Consider the following 12,186-nt stretch of genomic DNA (forward strand, 5'->3'; position numbering starts at 1 on the left):
AGCCACAATGATACAGATTGTGACGTAGGTGACACACCTATATCGCTCGTTTTGCCTGTTCGAGCGTTATTCGCTCGAGCGAAGAAGCTCTCAATTCCGTACTCTATCTAGCGTCGTACGTGCGAACTCTAACGCATACCTTGCCCTGGATTTGAACGTAGAACATCCAAAGCCATGGGTGTCCAAAGGGGGGGGGGGGCAATGGGGGGGCAATGAAAGTCAACTAAAAATTATGTATTTCACACATACCATTTCATTTTAGCCACAATAATATGTGTTAAATATTGCATGAACACCATAAATCAAATTTAAGTAATGTTTTTTTTAGGAAACAACACACTTTTGGGGGGAAATGTGACTCTTTTCCTTCCCTGGAAAAGATAATACCTTCCTTGCCCCTCCCTGGAAAAAATCCTGCGGATGTCCATAGCTAACACACAGACTAAGAAAGCTTGTTCGAGAGCTCAAGAATCTGTAAATGAGAGCAATATTGAATTCCCTTCTTGTCTACGTATTCCTTATAATTTGGTGACGAGCCAAACCTCACACAACATGGGATGGTTCAGCATGATTCGAGTTGCTGTGCCAAGTACTCGGTGATAAATACGCGATGTGACATCATGCATGTGCATGCCTGTTCTAGCGTGCATTCCGCATAATACACGGTCTGTGTGCATTTTTGCACTGCGCCTGTGCATATTGTTGCTCGCTTTCTTCTCCAAAGATGAAGGGGCATTTGCAGCTTAACATGTAGTTATTCCGCTACTTAGGTTAACCGTGACGATAAAAACTAGCATTTTGCTTTCTTTTCCTTCGACATATTTCATTTAGTTACTGGACAAGCAGGGAGGTGCGTCTCATGCAATAATAATAATAATAATAATAATAATAAAGTTTATAATTAATATGTAAAATAATAATATGCCCCTTAAGAGCATCATTATTAAAATAATCCAATTAGTAGTAGTAATAATAATAATATTGGTTGCTTTTATTATATGAACAGGTAAAAAATATGATATAACGGCATGTATTCATTATCTACCGTATGTATCGCTAAAATCACTAAACTATGTACAAAAACAGCAGTCCTACCAAAGAAACTAATGCCAAAACATTTTAATAGATTATGTATAGAATATCAAAAACGTTGTGAAGTCCAGCTGATGATTCATTGAGTTGGTGTTTTAAATCCACTTTATGCACAGGAAGGCTAATTGGGACTGGACCTACAGTTTAAAGCGCGATCCAAACCACTGTCTCCACCTGGTATCGAATCCGAGACCCCTTGATTACAAGGCAACGAAGCTACCATTGCGCCATCGGGGAGGCCCCTTCCAGCTGATGAAAAGTGAAGTCTATGATCATTATTTTTTATGCGTATTATTATTATTTGTAGTGGTAGGCATAAATCTGCGCATGCCCTGTCAACGCAAATCTGTATTATCACAATCTACTACTTACCTTTACATAAGTTCTGCGGAAATAAATCTTCGCCCAGGACAATGACCCGAAATATACAGCCCTCAACACCGAGCGCAAAACAGATCTCTCTAATATATCAATTATCTCGTTCTGAATGTCATGTTAGAGCCATTTGTAGCCCAAAAGTCTCATCCACTACCCTAGTTCATGCACATCGTCTTTTGAAAATCTTTTTAGTAAAAATTTTAACAATACTCATAATTACATACTTAGTATATAGTAATAAGTCATGTGTTTTGCTGTATCTGATCATAACACCCCCAAAGTTGATGGTTTAGCAGTCTCAGTCCCCCAAATTGATGGTGCAGAACATTTCAAATGTGTATTTAAAGTTAAGTTCATGTGGTACAATTCAGAGTAAACTTTACAAGAGAAGCAAAATAATACATTAGATCCTCCTCTAAAGCAAAATTATTTGGGGGCTCTGCCCCCACATCGTTAACATTGGGGGACTAGCCCCCCCCCCCCAAGCCCCATGGAGTCGGCGCCTATGTGTACATCATTCTATTGTTTCCTAACCGCTAATGTCGTTTTCACGTTCAGAAGACACAACGGCGCTTATGGAGAAACCGCACAGTGTTGCCAATACAGCGCTAGCTCATGTCGCCGGGAAATGATGACCTTCCTTCACAATGAAGGTGTTACATATTTTGTATATATAATGATAATCATATGTAATTATTAACATTAATATTATACTGTGAACGTTACAGTTACCCTTTTTACTATGATCCATTGCGATCACTACACACGCGAGTGTAATGCACGAATATGGCACTTCAGAAATCACTTAAAAAAGTTAAAATCACTGAGCGCTCACACAACGGAAAACACTTTTTCGAGAGAGGGAAAAAGTCTAAACAGACCAAAGCAGATCTCTCACTCAAGTAACGGGAACGTGGCACATGGGTTAGATTCAAGTTGCAACCCAAACAAACAAATGAGTTATGGCCCACGTGAACTGATAAGACGTGAATGACTCAAGCAAGGCATGTCATATTTCTATCTTGAAGCCCCATATTTTGTCACGTGTTCGAAAGCCTTTCAAAGGTTAATATGGTGTCTATGAATTTGTGTGTACGTTGGAAACTGAAAAGTGATCTTCATTTCAGTATTAATGTCGACAGTAACGTAAACAAAAACAACGTGTATTTGCGACAGCACTAATGTTGCTCACAACAACAGCATTGGAAATAATTGTCAATTATTAAATTTAAGTAATTTCAATTCTATTATAACAAACTGCATGAAGTTTATATTTTTACTGAATGGAAATAAAATAACAACTCGAAAACTTGGTGGTGATTAGCCGGAATGCTGCGGTGAGCCAGCTCAAGATGGCCAGACAATGTTTCCTTACTTCGCGCGCGGTTCGGGTTAAAAAGAAATTCCAAATGCATGGAAGTAATATTTCTGGGAACCTTTGAGTGGTTATAAAAAATAATTTCATTATTTTCTCCACAACTTTGTCGCTGGAAGTTTTTACTTGGAATTACAGAACAAGAAATGGCCAGCGACGACATTTTCTACTGCATGAATATAAAAAATCTCCACATACTTTATTTGAATATTTTTTAATGCAAATATGCTTTAAAGTATTGACGAATTCTGAGTACCACCATCACCTATGACAATTAAAAAACAGTGCAAATTTTTTTAATAATGAATGCTTCAATTTTACGGCATGTTTCAACGTTAGGAATGAAAACAATGTAAAAATTTTGTTTCACAGAAAATTTGCGTTTTTAATTTATCTAAAATTATGTAAGCAAGTTACCAGTTTTTTGTGTTCACCATCGTATTCTCTACAAAATTTCCTGCAAAACTGCAGGTACCGATTTTATTTAAGATAAATTTGTAAATCCAGAAATTTCACAACAGCGCGCTCGTATTTCCCATAAGAAAAGCATTGCCCATAAGAGCCCATTGTGTCTTCTGAACGTGAAAACGACTATAGTAAAAGTCACGTCTTCACGCCAATTTTCAATAGCGAAGCCACCGAACTCGAAGCACTGAGGTTTCGCAGAATCGCAGGGGACTGTTTTCTCGGGAACCCTCATCCCTCCGGGGAGGGGGGGGGAGTCTGGTGATGTTAGATTTTGACCTCGACAGAGGTTAAATACAGCAGCGCCATGTCTTATTCCTGCTGGCAGAATAAGTGGAAGCAAGATTGCGAGTGGTGCGCCTCAGTGCCTCTCAACGGATTATTACAAAACTTTTACCGATTGGCGATTCTCAGTGGGGGATCAGTGCACCGGTTTTTCTGCCTCTTTCCATATCTGCTTATATACCCTTATCTGTGCCGAAACTCAACACCGGCGCGGGTTTGAGTGTTCAAGATGTGTGATGTGATTAATACTCAATGAAGTAACAAAAGTACAAATAGAAACGAGAATAGAAAAAAGGTACCATCCAATTTATCTAAAAGGGTTTTCATGTGAACACAAAATATGGAGATTGAGGAGAAAGGAAAAATGGAAACAAAAAGATACAGAAATAAACTATGAACACGGGCGAGTAAGAGAAAAGAAGAACTTGTAGACCTAGAGAGGAAGATGAAAATATGAGAATTAAAAAAAGAAGAAGTAAAAAAGTGAAGAGACGGTGGGAACGAAAAGAAGAGAACAATGAATGGTAGAGTGAAGTGCGGATGAAGAGAAGATGAAGTAATAAATCTTACTTGAGTGGACATGAAAGGAGTATCATTTTCCCTTTGTTCCAAGGGGTGGTCAAGCAGCGGCGTCCACAGGATTTCAGAAACAGGGGATATGACCATAAGGGAGGGGATGCGTCTTCCTTTTTGATTGCCAGTCCTGTATTTTGCCACGAGCCTACAACGAGTACTAACCTAAGAGTTGTTCACGCGCTATCTCGGCCCAGAGCCAAAACGAACGCACTAGTAACAGCAAGGGTCCCAGGTTCGAATCCCGGCCTAGGCATGGATGTTTGTGAGTGTCCATTGATCAATGTCATCATATCATCCCCATCTTCGCAAATTAACCAAAAGTGGAATATACCCCTAAGCGAAGTAAAATAAACAAAATAAATAAAGCTAGTAACTCATTGTTTTGTGAAAAACATAAAAACCCACCAACAATAATTTGAATCAGCCTACGACAATATGAATATCTACATTGAGAAAAATTCAGACACAGGACATAGTTGCAATTTTACAACTATGTCGTCAGTAATGAAAACACCCAAAATATTAACAAAAAAATTGATGACTGAAAGGCACACTCTTAGAAAATGGGAAATTATGTAGAAAAATTACTGTGAAGGGTCCATAATAATGAAAGGTGCTGAAGAATTCAAATTAAGAGATCGTTGTTGCTTTCTGTTCAGATACTCAGAAGTCAAAGTTAAGAGAATGCGCCACAGTTTCCGCTAGGCTCTTCCCTTCGAGTCATTGTTGCCAACTTAGCTCTTTTGGGGCCAGATCTGGCTCTTTCGTGCACACCTTTGGCTGCGAACTGTAGCGCCCGCCCTCATGCCCCACTATGATGCCAGATCTGGCTCCGGCTCACATAGACCAGCTTTTGCTATGAGTATACATTTTGCACGTGACGTGATATTGTTATATTGGCTGCGTCGCCCCCACCCCTCTTATCTTCCCAGCAATTTTTTTATAGCTCCGTGAAGATGACTTAATATTGTTATCCGAGAATCCTTCATTTTCCATCTCATGCGTCCATCGGTGGATTATTGAGATGGGTGTTGCGGCCGGAAAACTTAGAATAAATTGTCATCGATTGATTGATTTGGCTGATTTGCGTAGATAAGGATGAATGATGATATGATGACATTGATGAATGGACACTCACAAACATCCATGCCCAGACCAGGATCCGAACCCGGGACCCCTGGCGTCTTAGCGCGATGTGCTAACCACTCCGCCACTGCAAACTGTCACTACTTTAAAGTTAACGGCAATAGCAGCGCCCCCCCTCCGAAACCTAAAATCAAAATTACCCTAGGAGGCACTTTATCCAGCCTTCGTAAATCTAGCTCCTTGAAAGTAAGTTTTAACTCAATTTAATGTGAAATTTAGCTCCTTTATGCGCATCAGGTTTAGCAACACTGCCAGAATGGCCGTAGGATACAAGGAGAAATGCATTGCCCTTATAGGAGTATTATTTGATTTGTTCTCTTGGGAATACCAAACTTCCGAAGGCATAGAAAAAGATATCAACGGAAAGATGGCAGTTTGATGAAGCATTTGATAGGTGGAAAAGTCAAAACTTCCATTTGATTAGCTGCAACTTGAAGTTGAAGTTGCTGAGTTTCTTTCTTCATAAGGAATACATGGGATTTTTAAAATTCTCACTCATTATGTTTTTCAAGTACCGTGTCTTAATAATCGACATAAAAAAAACGCTTCCACTTGCAACATAGGAAGAAATTCATACTCTTACTACAGCGCCTTGAATAACGTAGTGTGGAAAACGACCCAAGAAACTGGTTTCCCAGACGGATGAGAAACATAGATGGCAGTGCGATCAATGTCGGTGCTAATTTTCTTATGAAAGTAATGCGGCTTTGTTAGTTTTTGGAATATATTATGTAGATTATGTAGATTTGTTTGTCTTGAAAGGCGGTACGTGAATTGATGGAAACAGTTATATTTGTGGAGTGATTTGCAGTTACGAAATTACATTAATTTGGAAAGAAAAGTAAAATAAAATTAATAAATAAATAGCATGAAGAAACACAAGAAGAAACATCGCAAAGTGATTCCGGACGTCAGGTGTTGGATTGTGTACTAGAGTTTTATTTTTCTATGTTATTAGAATATAAATAGTATCCTGAGAGATATTTCATACTGAGGCAACAAACTACAAGTGTCGCTTGGAAGCGAGCAGTCCGTAATCAATGCAGCCTTTCGAACCGTAGGGACACAAGCTCTGACTGCACCGTTTCCTCAAGGAGATTTTACACCAAAGCGACACGCGACAAACGATACGAGGATTTCACACCAAAGCGACACGGGTCCTTCGGTCCAAGGCAACTTTCACACCGAAGCGACACATGTTGCTTGGAAACGAGCCAATCAAGAGCAACATTTCACATCGTAGCGGCATGACGGGAAGCACAGGCCAGCGTTCGGTTGGTGAAATCCTCAAGCGATAAGTGTCGCGTGCCCCTTGTCGCTTTGCTGCGCAATCTCCCTAAAGCAAGACACTCATTGCATCGCGCATGCGCGAACAACAAACCACGGCAACATGTTGCAAGCTATTGAGGAAATGGCCCAGTTTGAGCGACGCAGAAGCGACACGTGTGAGTTATCGTGTCGCCTAGATCTGTTGTTGTAATGTGCGGTTTTTCGTGTCGCCTATCTGTTGTTCGCACAATTAGCAGCGAACGCTTGCCAATAGACTGAAGACACCATGTCGCTTGTCACTTAGTTGGGAACTCCCCCTGTAGCGCGTCGCTTCGGTCTCAGCACCCTTCCTTTAAGGAGCTTTCCGACCGAAGTAACAAGTAGCACGCGAATACGCCATATGAACGTGTTGTTTGCTGTTTGGACCCTCATGTGCAATGAATGCTATTTTACAGTCTTGAAGTGTGTGTCACTAGTGTGACAGTGTGAACATCCTGTGACGCTTGTCCCATTGGTTTGAAAGTTTCCTTACACTCATGTCGATGGCACTAAGAAAGTTTTGTGGGGTTCCCCTTGTCGTTTCATGCAATCATCATTATCATCATCGCCGCGATTAGTTTAAAGCGGAAGAAAAGAGACAGTAAATATCCAAAATACAAATGCTTCAGTGTTTATATCTTTAAAAGAAATGATGATGATGATAATAATAATGAACCTAATTCATACACAAAAATTTAGTTGCCAAGAGCACTCCACGCGTATTTTTTCTCCCGTATTATTAACGAAAGTATTACGATAACAGGACGTGGTCGACTGTCTAGAATGTTCGTTAATATCTTCGCGACCACTGTAACAAATATCATGGCAATTATCACATTCATAGAAATGCTTCATGTAAAAGAATCAGACGTTGCAGCGAAAACTCCATTTACTTCCATTATAAGCAGTCGAACACCAAGCACCGGGGTCAACACCAGCGCCTCTAGCGGATCATTTTCGAGTGGAACCAGCCAGAGCGCGCAGAACTGTGCCGTTTTCCACACTACGTTATTCAAGGCGCTGTACTCTTACATATGCCCAGGTTTTTTGTAGTAGCATTGCCCATTCCGACGATATTGAAATGAAAGCACACATGGTGCGTAACTGTAACTCCTCATCTTAAGCTGCAATGGTCAAGTAGGTGAGTGGATCTCCGTTGGCGAGTTGTTATGGACCTCTTTGACGGAGTGGTGAGTGGAGCACTCTGGGTTCGAATCCTGGGTAAGATATGGCTGTTTGTGTTGTCCTGAACGTGAAAAATTGAGAATATTGAGTAAAAATTGACAGAAAGAGAACAACGAAGGGAAAGTACTGCCTATGGGTGTCCCTTAAAAAAAAATGTCATTGCAGACCAACATGACAAGACACTGTTGATAATGAGAAAATGTAGATAAAAGTATGAAATTCGAAAACAAGGTATTAAGAGAAATGCGCTTGAAAACAGAAAAAAATGTGTGTAATATACCCGATATTTAAAAAAAGTATGTACGGAGATTACCCGTAAAAAGGTACTGTCAGCAAGGACGTATTTAGGAGGGAGTCCGGACCCCCACCCCCGAAAGACTTACCAAGTACAAAAGTTAAATAATGAGAATATGCTTTGTTTAACATTTGTTGTATAATCGAGGGTTATTTGCTTTAATTTATTTGAAGGCAGTGAATATTCTTTTATTTAACATTAATTTGACCTGTGTGTGTGTCTAAACAAAAACTAACGTAGTACAATGACTCTTTTGTTGTATAACAACATAATTATTTTATTGGGAGATGCTTGGCACTAAAGTATCCTACCGCACTTCAAGGACATATTTAAGGGGGAAGCCATAGGCGTAACTTGGAGGGGGGGGGGTGCCCCCAAATTTTCATGTTTATTAAAATGTACAAGTTAGGGGACCTGAGAAACAAAGAAATAAAATGTAATATTTGTGATTTCGGAAACGTCACAGTTATTTAGCATGTAATCCTGGACGCTGCTTTTATTGGATGCAAAAACTTTTCGAATCTCTTCCCCAAAACTTAAGCCCCCTCAAAATTAGGCCTATTTTGATTCTGCCTCTCTCAAAATTAGGCCGTTTGATTCTGCCCCCTCAAAATTAGGCCCAGTTTGATTCTGCCCCTATCAAAATTAGGCCGAGTTTGATTCTGCCCCCTCAAAATTAGTACCCAAGAAACGCCCGTGGGCGAAGCCCAAGGTTCCGGACCCCCCGAAAGACTTACCAAGTACGAACATTAAACAATGAAAATATACAGGGTGGACCGAAAGTCGCTATACATAGGAAAAATGAATATGTTGTGATAAGAAACAATGTATTCATATAATATGCTCTACGTGGTTACCATTGGTTTTCAATACGTTTCTCCCACTCTTGATGAACACGCATTAGAAATTAATACGTTAAAAAAAATATGGAAACTTAAAAACAAAATTTTATTTTCCTATGTATTGCGACTTTTGGTCCACCCTGTACTTGTTTTGCATTTGCTGTATAATCGAGGGTTATTTGTTTCCGCCGAACTTTGAATGACAGTATCAAATATATTAATCTGAAACTTTCATTCTCGTCAACTGGATCTAACGTACTTTCTTGTTCATTTAAAAAAATATTAAATTCTTTTGGCACTGATTTCCTTGCCAGCGCAGTTGCTTTCATACAAATTTTAGCGATCTTCGCTACATGCTAGATAATGAATACATGCTTACACCGTTTTTACATATTAATGTAATAATAGCAATACAATCTTAATTTAATATTTATTAATTACTAATATTTTAATTTAAACGTTTATATTATTTCTGAGACACTTGGTTCAGACCTCCCCCCGAAATTTCTAAATACGTGCCTGAATGTCAGCTAGGATTTTCTCCCGTTAATGTCCTTCTCATCACCACCACTATGGTGAGATCAAGAATGTGTGGACTCTTTTAACTAAGCACTCGCCTGCAAGAGAGGATATGTTCATGTGAGTTTAAACTACTATCCTTGTAGCCCATGGACGTCCGCAGGATTTTTCCCGGGGGGGGGGGCAAAGGAGGCATATTTTTTCCCCAAAAATAGTGATGCTCCCTCAAAAAACACTGCTTCGGTCTGATATTACCATGTTCCTTCAACAACCTTGTAATAATTAACAGAAATTACTGTGACAGAAATGAAATTATGTGTGAAATATAGACTTTTTAGGTGCATACTCATTTTCTGGGGGGGGGGGGGGCAGCTCTAATGTTCACTGCATAACAAGATACAGAGATATTACCTTGAGTACCAACGTAGGCAAGATATTCTACTCATGAGGTTTCTGGGCAGATCACTGCACAGAGGAAAGGGAGGGACAGATCCCGCCCACTTGTCAGATACCATGTGATTCTTATTTGACATGATTCTTTGAAGTATTGTATTGCAATGTCGCCTACTAATGGTAAACAACGCAATATTGTGTATCCCTGCCACAACTGAATTTCCTTCACATTGAGTTCACCCGCACCTCTATTAAAATTCCACGCTATTATACATGTACGTATTCAGACAGTTCTAGCGGAATTATTGTCACCTAGGTAGGTGGCAATATCATGCTAATAATTACGGTCAAAATATCTACTGAAACTGTTGCGTGTTCTTTTTTATTGCCAGTGAATAAATATTATTCACCATTTATCACTAATTTCGGCTTTATAATTTTATTGATGAGAATTTGAAATTTTAGATTTTCCTTTCCTGCCTTTACCTAATGTCGAATGCAATTAGAGCAACTGTACACAAAGGTAAACATAACGTATACTTCACCCTTACAGTAAATGTCAAAAATTTACTTCCAGCTCACAATCAGAGGCACGATTATTTTCATTTTTACTGTAGTAACTACATCTACACACAATACTAGCAACATGCAACCTAGGCACTACTTACCGCAAACACAGATCCCCTTAAACCTGTCAAAACTACTGTATTTCCTGAAAAATATGTCGTCAAACCAGCCAGTTACAGCAGACGAAATCTTCCTCACTGCACCAAAATCACATACACAACAAATAATGCATTTCAATCTTCTACCCAACGGAAGCAGGCCACTTTTTACCACTTCATCACAATATTCGCGAGTATATTACTACTTCACGCATAAATAAACAAATCATTAATTGTCTGCTACTAGCAGACAGCAGACGCAATCCATCACTCACGTAAACACCGCCTGCCTTTGCTCGGCCGTCCTTGCACTTGCACTTGGGAAGATGGCACCGTCCTCTACTTTAGCCTCCTATTCTACCACGCGCAAATAAAGCAAAAGGAGCCTGTAGGAGCTGTAGACAGGACAGTTGCTATAAAATAAATAAGATGCATGAGCATGCGGATAAATTAGAGTTGTATCCTTGAAAGAGGTGTAACTGCAATTCTATATCCAATTTTAAAATTGTTTATAAATATTGTCAAGCAAACTACTTTTATAATTATAACACGTAATAAAAGTTCCAAGGAGACATGTAATATTTAAGCATAGTGATTTTCTAAACCACGATTGTATTTATAAACCACACATCAACTTCTTTAGTAGACAGTAATTACTAGAATGATACAGAAAAATATTCTGAAATAATTATTTTTATAGAACGCAATTGCGTGTAGCGCATGCGCTCTATATAGGTTTGAAGTTATCCTTCAATTTACAAATGGGATATTGTCATATGAGCAACTAATTTTTAACAATTAGAAACATTTTGTTTTGTGTTAGTATCTCACCTTATAAATTACAGTAAAAAATAAAATAAATCATTAAGACAGTATAAATTTGATGCAATATTTATAAGATGTGCCGTCGAAACATGATTCTGACTACGGAAATGGTGCAGTAGCCTTTTTAGGTGCAGTAGAACTCAAGAAAACACGTGCGTTACGTATGTGCCAGAATTTCTGGCTTGTATTGGTGGCATTGGGTAGTAGTAAATAAGTAGATATTAAGATGGGTAAATTTAGGCCAAGAATAAAAGGAAGCAGAGGGAAACGATGGTCTAAAGGTCACAGTTGCAGTGCAAATCCAGATACCACGAAGCATAGAGATGCAGCGAAATCACGTTTTTTTCAAGATAACCCGGGTAAGTAAAGCACCAGCATGTTGGATCAAGTTTTCTTTGAACTGCACTAACACTCATACATGTATAATTAAATGTTTTTAAAACTCTCAAATTGGTCGCTGACGGCTGATATGGTAACAACAGGCATGTTTAGCTATTCAGTAATTGCTTCTTTCTAAACAAATTTTTAATTTGTAAACTACTGACATAAAATTGTGTACATAATACAGAGATGACTGAAATATTGTTTATTAGTCGAATAACATGCATGTAATTACGTTGATATTTGTCAGTATGTTGAGGTTACATAGTTCACAAATATTTTGTGCAACCAGTTTGTAATGTTTGTTGCTTGTAATGTACAAGGCACATTATGGCCTAGGGTTTTTTACTTTAAGTTTTTGCAAACTACAAGTAACTTATATTTTAAACTAAGCAGCTGACAAGTCAATTCTTTTGTTAATTTTTATAAGTGTACTTATTGTATGTGATAATTTGG

At 38.8% G+C, this 12,186-nt stretch overlaps 2 protein-coding genes across 2 annotated transcripts in view; one reads left to right on the forward strand and one right to left on the reverse strand.

Annotated features, from left to right (window-relative positions):
* RhoBTB (Rho-related BTB domain containing) overlaps positions 1 to 10,841 on the reverse strand; it is a 271,730-nt gene extending 260,889 nt beyond the window's left edge. The window contains exon 1 of the mRNA XM_083114776.1: positions 10,528 to 10,841. The gene's annotated coding sequence lies outside the window, so the exon portion shown is untranslated. The remainder of the gene's footprint in view (positions 1 to 10,527) is intronic.
* Positions 10,842 to 11,450: 609 nt separating this feature from the next.
* Positions 11,451 to 12,186, forward strand: part of LOC145981612 (RRP12-like protein) — a 58,328-nt gene continuing 57,592 nt past the window's right edge. The window contains exon 1 of the mRNA XM_083114980.1: positions 11,451 to 11,708. Coding sequence (XP_082971106.1) covers positions 11,576 to 11,708 — 133 coding nt within the window. The 5' untranslated portion in view covers positions 11,451 to 11,575. The remainder of the gene's footprint in view (positions 11,709 to 12,186) is intronic.

This window comes from Lepisma saccharinum, chromosome 29, assembly GCF_977018435.1.
Source record: "Lepisma saccharinum chromosome 29, izLepSacc3.1, whole genome shotgun sequence".
NCBI classification, from domain to species: domain Eukaryota; kingdom Metazoa; phylum Arthropoda; class Insecta; order Zygentoma; family Lepismatidae; genus Lepisma; species Lepisma saccharinum.